Source organism: Crassostrea angulata, chromosome 5 (assembly GCF_025612915.1).
Source record: "Crassostrea angulata isolate pt1a10 chromosome 5, ASM2561291v2, whole genome shotgun sequence".
Classification (NCBI taxonomy): Eukaryota; Metazoa; Mollusca; class Bivalvia; order Ostreida; family Ostreidae; genus Magallana; species Magallana angulata.
Genome location: NC_069115.1, coordinates 40,169,945 through 40,183,330, shown reverse-complemented (window position 1 = coordinate 40,183,330; position 13,386 = coordinate 40,169,945). Strand labels below are relative to the sequence as shown.

The window sequence follows — 13,386 nt, the reverse complement described above, 5'->3', positions numbered from 1 at the left end:
AACAGTGTAATTATTTATCACTTAAATTTAAAGATTTAAAAATCTAAAAAAATGTTGAAAAGGGATTATTGGTGTCCACATTACAACCATTTATTGAGAAAAAGTTTGCACATTTATGTTGTAGCTATAGCTTTGTCTCAGAAAAGGATACTACATTATTATCAGTCAACATGAGATCAATTTTAGAGCAAGAAAAAATCTCTATGCTAAAAACTTCTGTGTGTATGGAGGCATCTCTGCGTTTTATTTGTATATTTTATTTAAAAAATATGTCAAGTCAAAGCATTTTGTAATGAATGTGACAGACATGTTAATTAATACCAGTTTCAAGTTTGTTTTTGTCAGTTCATATGTATAAATTAAAGTATGTTCTTTTTCAATTTGAATGGGGTTCCAAAAATTAATTGTCTCAAGGATTACGTTTACTCAGGCGCAAAAATTCAATTATTAAGGACAAAAAAAATCAACGAATTGTACATTGTTGCTAACTATTGTACTGCTTATACTTTCTTTAAAATAACTATGCCATATCCTAATTTACATTCTCGTGACCTCTGAATTTTAAAAAAAATCCGTAATAATTTTGCACTCTAATTAAGGTTTTCTTTATGTTTTAATATTATTTAAAATAATTAAATGATTTGATTGAACGAAAGGAAACTGTGAATCATGGATATAAAGAATATATTTACTAATTATTTATTTCCAAACAAAACTAGAAAGTTTCAAATAAATTATTCCGAATTTCCTCGATCGATTTTCTTTTACTTCTTCTCATTTTTAATCAAGTATTACAAAAAAGATAAAAAAAATATGATTTTAAAACCATTAATTGTCTTAAACTACTCACAAAATATATTTTGTTTGTATTGAAATTATACAAGGTCAATGATCCAATTTTTAAGTGATGTTTGGAAGTGATTTTATGTATTTTTTTTTTATTTTCCTATTTCGTGTCAGCCGGTTATCTGAAATCGCACAGAAGATAAAACAACCGTAAAATATGTAAAATTTTCAAATCCGACCAGATTTGATTCCCCTCGCAATAGTTAAAACGTTCAAATAATAGTTTTTAACAGTGATTACATAGGCGTCGGAACCGGGGGAGAGGTGCATTTTTGCAAAGTTAGACATAACCATATTAGATTATTCGCTTCCGATACCACAGATATATTTTCATTGGCAAATAAATATTGACCAAATCACTGAATGATTGACTTACTGAATAAATAAAAAATATATAAAATTACAAATAAATGAATGAATGAATGAATGAATGAATGAATAAATAAATAATATAGTGACAATATATAGCTATAGTGCACATGCGTCTGGTTCTGTATGTTGGAAACAATAAAAATTGAGAGGCATATAAAACATGTATAAGAACGTCAGTAATGAAATGAGAAATTGAATCAATATATTTAAGCACTTGTAAGAAAATTATTATATATCTTTATATGCGGCGATGGGGAAGCCGCTTAGCTAGATAGGATATTCTATACATATAAATTAATACCAGTAAATAGTTTAGTATTTACTGAAACAGCTAAAAAAGTAAGAAAGTCAGCGAACAAACAAGTGACGACATATATTATTAATAAAATATTCTGCAAGCGAGTCAGTCAGTAATAAATGAAAGATCTGAGCTGTGAGTATTGTTAGAATTAAAATGTCAGAATAAGGACTCGTTCTTTTTAGAATGCTCCTTGTTGTTAAATATTTACCGATACGAACAAGTCATCCTAAAACCGTCACCAAAACAAGAAGCCCATGGGCCACATCTCCCACCTGAGGAACAATAGGTATGATAAAATCAGCTAAATGGAGTCATAATACAAACAATCTGGACAATGTACAATAATACACGTAGATCCTGTATAAATAAAATCCATTTTCCCCCTGGATATTCTTATGTTTATAATCATTAGTCCCTTTTCTAACAGGATGATTTTATAGTCATATCACTTATTGAGTATTGCAGTTCTCAAAAAGATCCTTAACAATTGTTTATATATGGGATATAAAGCTACATCAAACGCTGAACCTTCTTTTGAGGCCGAAGAATTGTCCTTGAGCCAAAGTCTTTACAATTATAAGAAATCATCTGGCTGATTGCTTTCTGAGAAGAAGATTTTTAAAGATTTACTCTATATATTCCTATGTAAAACTTTAACACCCCCCCCAATGTGGCCCCACCTTACCCCTAGGGATCAAGATTTTCACAACTTTGAATCTACACTACCTGAGGATACTTCCACACAAGTTTCAGCTTTTCTGGCTGATTAGTTTTTGAGAAGAAGATTTTTAAATATTTACTCTATATATTCCTGTGTAAAACTTGGACCCTCCATTGTGTCCCACCCTACCCCCAGGGATCATAAGTTTTACAACTTAGAATCTACACTACCTGAGGATGCTTCCACACAAGTTTCAGCTTTCCTAGCTGATTAGTTTCTTGGAAGAAGATTTTTAAAGATTTACTCTATTTATTCTTATGTAAAACTTCGACCCTGCATTGTGGCCCTACCCTAGCCCCAGGGATCATGATTTTCACACCTTTGAATCTACACTACCTGAGAATGCTTCTACACAAGTTTCAGCTTTCCTGGCTGATTAGTTTCTGAGAAGAAGATTTTTAAAGATTTACTATATATATTCCTTTTAAGAAATTTGACCCCCCATTGTGGCCCCACCCTATCCCCCGAGATCATGATTTTCACAGCTTTGAATCTACACTACATGAGGATGCTTCCACACAAGTTTCAGCTTCACTGGCTGTTTAGTTTCCGAGAAGAAGATTTTTAAAGATTTACTCTATATATTCCTATGTACACTACATGAGGATGCTTCCACACAAGTTTCAGCTTCCCTGGCTGTTTAGTTTCCGAGAAGAAGATTTTTAAAGATTTACTCTATATATTCCTATGTAAAAGTTCGATCCCCCATTGTGGCCCCGCCCTACACCCGGGGGACATGACTTTACAGCTTTTAATGTAGACTACCTGAGGATACTTCCACACAAGTTTCAGCTTTTCCGGCTTTATGGTTCTTGAGAAGAAGATTTTTGAAAATTTCTCAAATTTTTTCATTAATTTCTAATTATATCCCCTTGAAAAAGGGTGTGGCCCTTAATTTTCACAGCTTTGAATTCTCTTTGTCTAAGGATGATTTGTGCTAAGTTTGCTTGAAATTGGCCCAGTAGTTCTTGAGAAGATGTTGAAAATGTGAAAAGTTTACGGACAGACGGACGGACAGACAGACGACAGACAAAATGTGATCAGAAAAGCTCACTTGAGCTTTCAGCTCAGGTGAGCTAAAAACTTAAGACCGCGGAACATTTACTGGCAAAATTGGAAATATACAGCGTAGTCAATTTCACTTGTTGCAGTCAAATCATTTGAAATGGGCGGGAACAAATTGACACGGACGTCTGAGAAAACATTGGATTGAAACTGTACATGTAGTTATAGGAAATGTATTTTCAATCCTCCTCGGCATTTCTAACTCGCTATATACATGGTATTTAAAGCGATAGGACAACATTATATTTAGTATCAGCAAAGTGATTGAAAAAAATTATTTTACCAATAAGTATATAATCAGCATAAATGAGAAGATCTCTATTCGGGAGATAATACGCAAGGCAAGGCATTGTCCGATGACTTCAGAGAATCCGTCGTCACAAGTCTGATATAAAGTGGGGCCATAATTGAAACGGGGTTTATTCACAGAGAAGAACAGTCAAAGTTCCCATTTATAAGATTAGAATTATATCAAATTATAGAATATATAAAATGTTTCATATAAAAAGTCATCGGACAATGCTTTGCCGTGCGTATGATATCTCCGAATTGGTATCTTTTCACATTTGATGATTATATCCTTATTGATGAAATAAAATGTTTTTTAACCGCTTTTCTGATACTAATTAAAATGTTTTCCGATCGCTTTACATTAGTATGCAAATTAGAAATGCTAAGGTGGATTGAAAATACATTTCCTATAACTACAGTTTCAATCCAATGTTTTCTCAGACGTCCGTGTCAATTTGTTCCCGCACATTTCAAATGTTTTGACTGTAACAAGTGAAACTGACGTAAGCTGTGTATTTCCAATCTTGCCAGTCAATGTTACTCGGCCTTATTCCTAATACATCTAACTGAAAAAACTGAAATTGATTTTATCTGCCAGTTTCTTTAAACAGTCACGGAAAATTAAAAAAGTTACGTTGGTATAACGATTTCCAATCAGGCTACTGGTATTCAGGGATTGTTTCATTCCGAGCTGCTATGTACACCTAACGGACAGTAGTTTTAAATGACCCCGCCCTCCCCCCCCCCCCAATAATCAGGAACTGACTTGCACTAGGGAAATAAGTCAACAGAACCGTTGACATGTTTCGAGAAGCTGTGTTCGGATTAATTTTAGCATTTCTAGTCACCTGCATTATTCTGCAAGAGAAGCGACAGTTCTGCACCAAAATTGTTTTGTGAGCTTTACGCAGGCCTTCAATTTTATATTAGCAGTCTGTTTTATTTTACAAGAGAGGAGATTGAAGGAATTGTAATCATCCCATACACATTTTCTGGAAACGGTTGCAAATCTTACACTAGCAAAAAGGAATTTGTCAAAAATAATTCAAGGTAAGTTTTGATTGATTTAGATTTACTTTTTGATTTTCATCGGAAACGACGTATGTACATCGTCTTTACCTTCTACAGAGACTTGACTAATCAGATTATTGCTTCTATGAACATTATAGACTAAATAAGGAGAGGTGTCAAAGGTCGTCACTTTTTATTTTAGCTTTTCAATCAATGTACATGTATAACATACTGATTGATGTACAATATCTCGCATCTTTTACTCATTTTATGTGAACAACCTGTTCTTTATTGATATTTCACAAATAAACTGTTTCTCAAGTTTTAAAAATAAAAAAATTTAAAGAAAATAATTGCAATATATCGCATTTATGAAACCAAAAAGTATCCACCAAGAATTAATTATCTATTTTGTTAGCCTTAAAGTTTGTCCAGAATAAGGACAAATTAATATGTGTTTAAAGGCCAGTACTTACAACTAACATCACCAGACAGTGACTAACAATTAGCAGAGACACATATAGTTTTAAGCTGTAGAACTGTAGCTCTACGGGAAATTCAGACTGTTGATCCACGGTCTATCAACCCGAATTTCCCGTAGAGCTACAGTTCTGCAGCAAAATTGTTTTGTAAACTTTACGTAGGCCTTATAACTTCTGTTTTAGCAGTCTGTTTTATTTTACAAGGGAGGAGATTCAAGGAATTGGAATTATCCCATACACATTTACTGGAAACGGTTGCAAACCTTACACTAGCGAATAGGAATTTGTCAAAAATAGTTCAGGGTAAGTTTTGATTGATTTTGATTAATTTTTTCATTTTCATCGGAAATGACGTATGCACATCGTCATTAACCTCTACAGAGTAGACTAATCAGATTCTTGCTTCTATCTAATTAAAAGGACTTGGGCACGATTTTTGATCAAAATTTTATTTTTCTTATTTTATGTATAAAATGGTTCTACTTGCTCATTTTGAATGATTGACCAACATTTGAAAGTTAGAAGTCAAGTATTAAGATAGATATAGAGGTAAAAAGTCATTGTTATGTAAACAAAGCTCGAGTCTTATGTTTGTTTACAAATAATGTAAAGTAAGAAATTGCAATTTCTTTGATCAATTGACTGGTGGCAAACAAGGTAAACTGATTCAATGTGTTCATAGATAATATGATAAACAGCAAAAAGCAACATTTGATTGAGACTTATACCATTAAAACACTTATGTAAACTATAACAAAGCTCGAGCTCTGTTTACAAAACAAAAGATTTTCAAACTCTGTATCTTGCTTATAACTCAATATTTGACTTTTAAATTTTGATAAAGCATTACCCATCTTAACCATTCTAAACACTAAAATTGGGAAAATAAAATTTTAGATTTTGAGCTAAAATCGTGTCGAAGTCCCTTTAAATGAACATTATAGACCAAATAAGGAATGGTGTCAAAGGTCGTCGCTTTTTATTTTAGCTCTTCAATCAATGTACATGTATAAAATACTGATTGATGTACAATATCTCGCATCTTTTACTAATTTTATGTGAAAAACCTGTTCTTAATTGATATTTCACAAATAAACTGTTCCTCATTGCCGTTTCACAAATACAAAAGAGAAAAACTGCAATATCGCGCATTTATGAAACAACAAAGATAGCATATAAGTGATTAAACTTTTTTTTTCAAGTTTAGGTTAAATGCTCATTTTAAAAGTAAAACAACTTCTATTGGGATAATTATTTTTGTTGCATTATTCAAAGCTAATTATTAATTTGCATAGACTTCTGGAACGTTTTGACACTACAAAGTATGTGTTATATTGAAATGCAAATTAAAACTTAATTTGGTAACTCATGAAAAAGGCAAATTTAAAAAATGGGCTTTCAGATCTAGAGGTATTTTCCTGCTTTTGACATGTAGTGAATACACCACGACCAGCCATTAAGTTAACTTATTTTCTTTCAATAGACTCTTCGAATAAAGTAGCCTTCACAGCCGGAACATCCGGTGCAGGGAATCTCGGGACCGGAAGTATAATAGCGTTTCCGGTGGTTATAAACAATGAAGGCGGTGGATACAATCAGGGTACTGGGGTATTTACCGCCCCCAGATCCGGCCAGTACGTCTTCTTTGTAAGTGCACAAGGCTATGGAAGCAATACACTGTACGTGAGTATCATCCACAATGGCGGTGCAAAGGTCATGACTATGTCTGACGGAGGGCGGGGGAAAGATTTCTACGACTCCGGGACGAATTTGGCTGCTCTGAATTTACAGCAGGGGGATACAGTGTGGGCCAAGTGCCAGAGTGGGTCGTCTTACTACAGCGAGGGAATTCCTATTACAACATTTTCTGGTTTTCTCATATGAAATATGACGTCACCAACTACAGAGCTTTAAAAATTATGATTCCAATGAGCATATATAGAGATTCTCGATAGATACACTCGAACGTGTACATTTTTTTAACATGTGGTATTATGAAACGAATACTGGTATGAAAGTTGATGTCATATGATTTCACTTAGGTTGGTCTTATTATAGATGAAGTAAAAATTTAAATATTTTCTCAAGAGAAAACGATTGCATTACTGCCGTCAACATTAAACTATCGCATTTATAATAAACAAAAGTTTAAGGGTTTAACATTACTATATTGAGTGCTATTTTGTGCAACGTTTACAATGTCGTGAAATTGATGTAATTTTGTGTGATATTCTACTTAGTTTATAATTATTTCTGCTGAAAAAATATAAGCACAATACTGATTTTTATATTAGTTTATTTGATCATTGCATGATGAACCGTATTAAAGCAAATTTATAAATGCAAATGTTATTATTCTGGTATAAATGCATTTAGACTGTGTTCATGAATGTCGCGTAATTACCTGAAATACAAGATTGACGAGAGAGAGAGAGAGAGAGAGAGAGAGAGAGAGAGAGAGAGAGAGAGAGAGAGAGAGTCCTTTCTGATATATTTCATTCATTTTATCAAATAAAATATACAACATGGTACAAATTTTGATTATTAGTAATTTAATTTTTTGTAAAGGACAGTAGCAGCGGCATCAGTAGTACTAGAAGCAGCGGTAGAGGTATCTATTAGGCTTAAAACTATGTCAAACATTATTTAAAACTATAAAGTAAGCCTAAACTGTGCATCTTTCATCAAACAATAAGTCAGTAAGTAAAAAAAGTACATGTAATATGGAACGTTACCCTATTTGTCTAAAAAAGCAACGCAACAACGTAAAACCACGTACATGTGTTACATTAAAAGTTTAAAATTTATCAATTTAAACTTAACTATAACAGTTTCCTAAGTTTAAATTGATAAATTTTAAACTTTTAATGTAACTCATGTTACAACAAGTGCGTAACTATTTGAGCGAGAAAGCTTCAGAAATTATAAGAAAATTAATACAGTAACCGACTATTCATGTCAGCGAGTAAGGAGGTAGGCACCTAAGTGTTTATGTTGGCAAATAAGGAAGCGAGGAATTAGGGACGTATCTCTGTAATTTTATCAGCAAGTAAAGCCATCCTTATAAAATGTGTGTTTGAAATTGCCCCCTTGAAATTTCCAGATCCAGGAGGGAGGGATTTTTTAAGTTTTTGTCTGTGATAACACTACGAGTCGTTTTGTACTATACAGTTCAATAAATTCAAATGAAATTATTAGGACACAAGCGGAGTTTGCATACTTTAAATTCTAATTTTAATTGTTAACTGCTTAAAATTTAAAATAAGTAATAAGTAGTAGTTTATTGGCGTATGCATTACATACATTGCCACAGCATAAATTTAACAGTACTTTACAATAATTGTGGGTACAGGTGGGAGGCAGGTTATATAAATATATATATACAAAGTATAAAGTGGATGAAAAAATATCAAGAAGACAAACAATTTGAAAGTAGTAGTTATGTAAACTTAATTTACGCTTAATAAGGAATCATTCTTTGAATATTATGAGGTGATAATTTCGGTCGAGGCGTGATCAAATCTATCATAAACCCCCCTTGGGCTTTATTGGATTTGATCACACCTGACCAATTGTATTCAATTCTTTATTCACTCAAGACCAGTCCACATGTATTTGAAGTTAAGCATACCCTAAGTATATACAAATGAACACAAAAACAGTCAAGGATCACATGTACATTAGAAGTAATAAAGATGAAAAAAGTTGAGTGTACACTACAGTACGTAGGTTGTATAAGTTTGTTTTTTGAAGAGCAGACCATTTCTCAATAAATCTTGACAATATTTTTAGTTCTTTTTTTTTTTTTTTTTTTTTTTTACATAATAAGTATTCATTAGCTCGTTAAATTTTATAATATATGGGTTTTCACAGTATCTGTAGGAAAAAAAAAACATTTTTCTATCGTTTGCAAAATGTGTACATTCCAAAATATAATTAAATTCATCCCTAATACTAATACTGTGAGTCACACAGTGTACATTTTCTTAAATTTTTGTCAATATAGAGCAATCTACCTGTTTCTATTTCGATGGTTACATGTTCGTAATTTTGTAAACGCGATCTGTAGATCTGTAGGTAAAATCAACAAGTACTTTTCTAAATTGAAATTTGTTTTAAAATTTCTGTAATTATTGCATTTTAATGAGTTATCTACTATATTTCTTCAGTCATGTACAATTTGATTTTGTTATATTTCTTTAACAATCGAATTAAGCCAGTTATAACTGCATATTTTTTTGATTTTCTCATATATAAGACAACCCGCATGAGTTGAGTATATCATGCGTACATTTTATCCATGGTTGTATTTGTAACATCTATAAAAATAACAACATATTACATTAGTGAGTTTACAATCGTGGGCTGTCAAAACTTCCGCCCAGTACATATTATCATTTTAATTATAACAAAGAGTGAAAAAGGATACCTTCCACTATCTCCATGCACCTTACAGATTGGAGTACTAGATTTAAGATTAAGAATAAATTTAAAAAAATTTAGATGTACTTTTTCGATAATATCTATAACTATATTTTCGTAACCCCACACTTCACACGAGTAAAGTAAAATTGGGTTAATGACTTTGTCAAATAGGTCTATTTGACAATTAATAGGTAGGCTAAAATTTTTCGTACCATATAATGCCTTTGACGTTAGCTTGTTCTACTTAATGCTTCTCAGCATTATTAAATTTTCCACTTCTTGAAAAAAAGACAATACCCAAATAGCAAAATGATTTAACGTTTTCAATTCTTACTCCAAAAAATACAAAAATTAACGCTGGGATATTGGTCCTTTTGATGAAATAAGGATATTTGTTTGACCAAAATAAGTGGATCAAAGTAAGAAGAGAGAGAGAGAGAGAGAGAGAGAGAGAGAGAGAGAGAGAGAGAGAGAGAGAGAGAGAGAGAGAATATGAATAAGTATATAGAACGAATAGAAAGATGATGTTGGCGTTACATTATTAAAAGTTCAAAATCATAGTATTCTAACACTTAACTAATAATACTAGTGGTTGAGTACAGAATTCTGTGATTTAAAACTTAATTTTAATATAACGGAAGTATTTGTAATCTTACAGAAAATAGAAGTGGAGGAAGTTTTAATAATTAATTTAATTAAGTCAATAATTAAGAAAGAAATGATAATTAATTGAGTCAGCTAACATGAAACTGACGTCAATAAAAAAAATTCTGCAATTGATGATTAGTCAGTTAGAAATGACAAAGAGCAATGATTTTTTTAAATACATGTTATAAAAAGGAGTTTTTCTGCTTGGATACTCATTTTAGGTAAATATTAACCGATACAATATCTATTTGAATTTTGGATTAAATCAGCTACGGACAATTTCATGCAGGTTGGCATTAACGACTTTCAATCGAGTCATTCAAAAATAGTTTCATTGTCTGATCTGCTATGTACAATTATAACGGACAGTAGTTTTAAATGACCCCCGATATAAACAGGAACTGACTTGCACTTAAGAGAAATGAGTCTACAGAACCGCTGCTGACATGTTGCAGGGAGTGATTCTTGCATGCCTAGTCGCCTGCATTATTCTACAAGAGAAGCGATTCGAGGAATTAGAATCAGAACACAGCCATTTATGGAATAAAGTAGAGGATCTGACCCAGAATGGTTTGTATTCATTGCATGGTTGGCATGATCTGTGTGAACCACTATTCGGAACACACTGGTCTGTCTTGGCCATTGACATTTTCGGAACACCCTTTGGTCTTAGCCATCGGACTTGTTATTGGTGTTCGGGCGCAGCTGTCGGGTTTGTTATTCGTTACGGCCTGAAAGTTTTCAGTTTATTTCAAGGTGTTTTGGGACACCTACCAGTATTAATGTGGATAAAAGTGCACTATAATCAAAATACTTTTACTTGTTTAAAGCTCAAAATAGATTTAAATTTTTTTGAATGGTTAAGATTACAAAAGGCCGTGCTGTATTCAATCTCTTGACTTACAGATTCGTAGTCAACGCTCAAACCCATTGCGCCAAGTGTTAGGTAATTATTATGGGTAAGAAAAGATTGTAAAATTATACTTGATTTATTGTTTATTTCGATATATATAGGAAGTACATGTACGTTACAATATGGAAGTGTCCCATACTACCTTAATTAATTATTCCCGATCTGTCAGAGAGAGACGAAACATGCCTCGTGTTGTAAAATGATTTGTTTCATGACACCATCTAAGAATCGATCGATTTTGTGATGTATAATCCAATACAATTCACCAATGACTATTTTAATCTTTAATCGTAAACACTGCTGAAAATCATAAAGACATTAGTAAAAAGAAATCATATTTGAAAAAATACTGTCGGGCATAATGAAATATATCATACAGCCCTTCGGGCTTTATTGGATTTGATCACCCCAACCGTATTTGATTACCTCATAAAACTCAAAGAATGACTCCTTATTCCTTAATTAATAAAAAAAAATAACTTTGAAGTTTACTGTCAACTAGTGTCATTTCCCGTAAAATGCAGATTATCGCAAAATAATAATTTATACAAACTTTGCACTTTATACTAGTATGTGTTGACATAGAGTGAATACGCAATGTACCGACCGAGAAGTTGACAATTTTTTTATCTCATCGATAGGCTCTTCGAATAAAGTAGCCTTCACAGCCGGAACATCTGGTGCAGGGAATATCGGGACCGGAAGTACAATAGTGTTTCCGGTGGTGATAAACAACGAAGGCGGTGGATACAATCCGGATACCGGGGTATTTACCGCCCCCAGATCCGGCCAGTACGTCTTCTTTGTAAGTGCACAGGGCTATGGAAGCGACACACTGTACGTGAGTATCGTCCACAATGGCGGTGCAAAGGTCATGACTATGTCGGACGGAGGGCGGGGGAAAGATTTCTACGACTCCGGGACGAACTTGGCGGCTCTGAATTTACAGCAGGGGGATACAGTGTGGGCCAAGTGCCAGAGTGGGTCGTCATTCTACAGCGAGGGAATTCCTATTACAACATTTTCTGGTTTTCTCATATGAAATATGACGTCACCAACTACATAGCTTTAAAAATTATGATTCCAATGAGCATCTATAGAGACTCTCTGAGAGTCTTACATAAACTCGGACGTGTGCATTTTTTATGAACATGTGACAATATGAAACTGGTATGAAAGTGGGCGTCATATGGTTTAGCAAAGATAATGGTTTAACTATAAATGAAGTAAAGTTCATATATTTTCAAAAAAAAAAAGAATGCATTACTGACGTCAACATTAATCTTTTGCATTTTGATAAATAAAAGTTTAGGGGTTTAATGTTACAATATATGTTGGAATTTTATGCAACGGTTATGTGTCGTAAAATTGATGTAATTTTGTGAAATTTTCTAATTAGTTGATTTCTACTGAAAAAAATATAAGCACAATACTTATATTTTTATATTAGGCTATTTGATCATTTGTGAACTGAATTAAAACATATTCAATTTATAAATGCAAATGTAATTATTCTGGTATAAATGCATTTTGATTGTGTTCATGAATGTCGCTTACATTCAAATACCTGAAATGTAAGATTGACGAGAGAGAGAGAGAGAGAGAGAGAGAGAGAGAGAGAGAGAGAGAGAGAGAGAGAGAGAGAGAGTACAGGCAGCGGCATCTATTATTCAATTATTCATAAAACTGTGTCAAACATTACTGTTTAAAGCCATAAATTAAGCCTAAATTGTTTATCTTTCAGCAAAAAATTTATAAACTAATTATTATTTTACTTGTGTTATGTGTTTCACCTCTAAATAATTGAAATATTTTTGCAGAGACATGACCCTTTTTATCAAACCAATTCAATCTTGCCGTAAGAGAGTTTATAGTTTATTTGTTTTAGTCTTTAATTTTGGAAAGAGGATTTTAATATCGACTATTCTTTCATTCACACGTTGTAGGTAAACGATACATCCTTGCGTTTCCATGGTTTATAATTATTGAGAAAACTTCCAACAATTCCTCAATGTATTACATGTATTGATATTTGAGTTTTATTTCATCAATTACAATGATAGATGTAAGTGCTTTAGTTTTGGGTTCTATTGCACCTTGGTTTATATAACACCCCCATATTAAATGAACACAAATGAAATTGACAAAGTTACCATCCAACCCTTACCCAGGTGATATGGATATCAATGACATCAAAGTTTTACTTAAAACAACTCTCAGTAGTAGATGTATTCATTTAATTTGATTCTATATGATAAAATAGCCTTTGATATAAAATGACAACTTTATGGCTTAACGTTTACTTATATAC

General features: G+C 32.6%; 1 protein-coding gene and 1 pseudogene across 1 annotated transcript; both read left to right on the top strand.

Annotated features, from left to right (window-relative positions):
• Window positions 1-4,397: 4,397 nt before the first annotated feature.
• Window positions 4,398-7,551, top strand: LOC128185981 (uncharacterized; annotated as a pseudogene).
• Window positions 7,552-10,544: 2,993 nt separating this feature from the next.
• Window positions 10,545-12,910, top strand: LOC128185587 (caprin-2-like). The gene is made up of 2 exons (XM_052855172.1): window positions 10,545-10,732; window positions 11,717-12,910. Exons 1-2 carry the CDS (start codon window positions 10,609-10,611, stop codon window positions 12,115-12,117), a joined length of 525 nt encoding a protein of 174 aa, XP_052711132.1. The 5' UTR covers window positions 10,545-10,608; the 3' UTR covers window positions 12,118-12,910.
• The last annotated feature ends 476 nt before the right edge of the window (window positions 12,911-13,386 follow it).

What these genes read in the sequence shown, in the direction of transcription:
- LOC128185587 (XM_052855172.1), top strand. Translation starts at nt 10,609, where the DNA reads ATGTTGCAGGGAGTGATTCTTGCATGCCTAGTCGCCTGCATTATTCTA. An exon ending in AGAGGATCTGACCCAGAATG is followed by an intron (nt 10,733 to 11,716) that starts GTTTGTATTCAT and finishes TCTCATCGATAG; the next exon opens with GCTCTTCGAATAAAGTAGCC.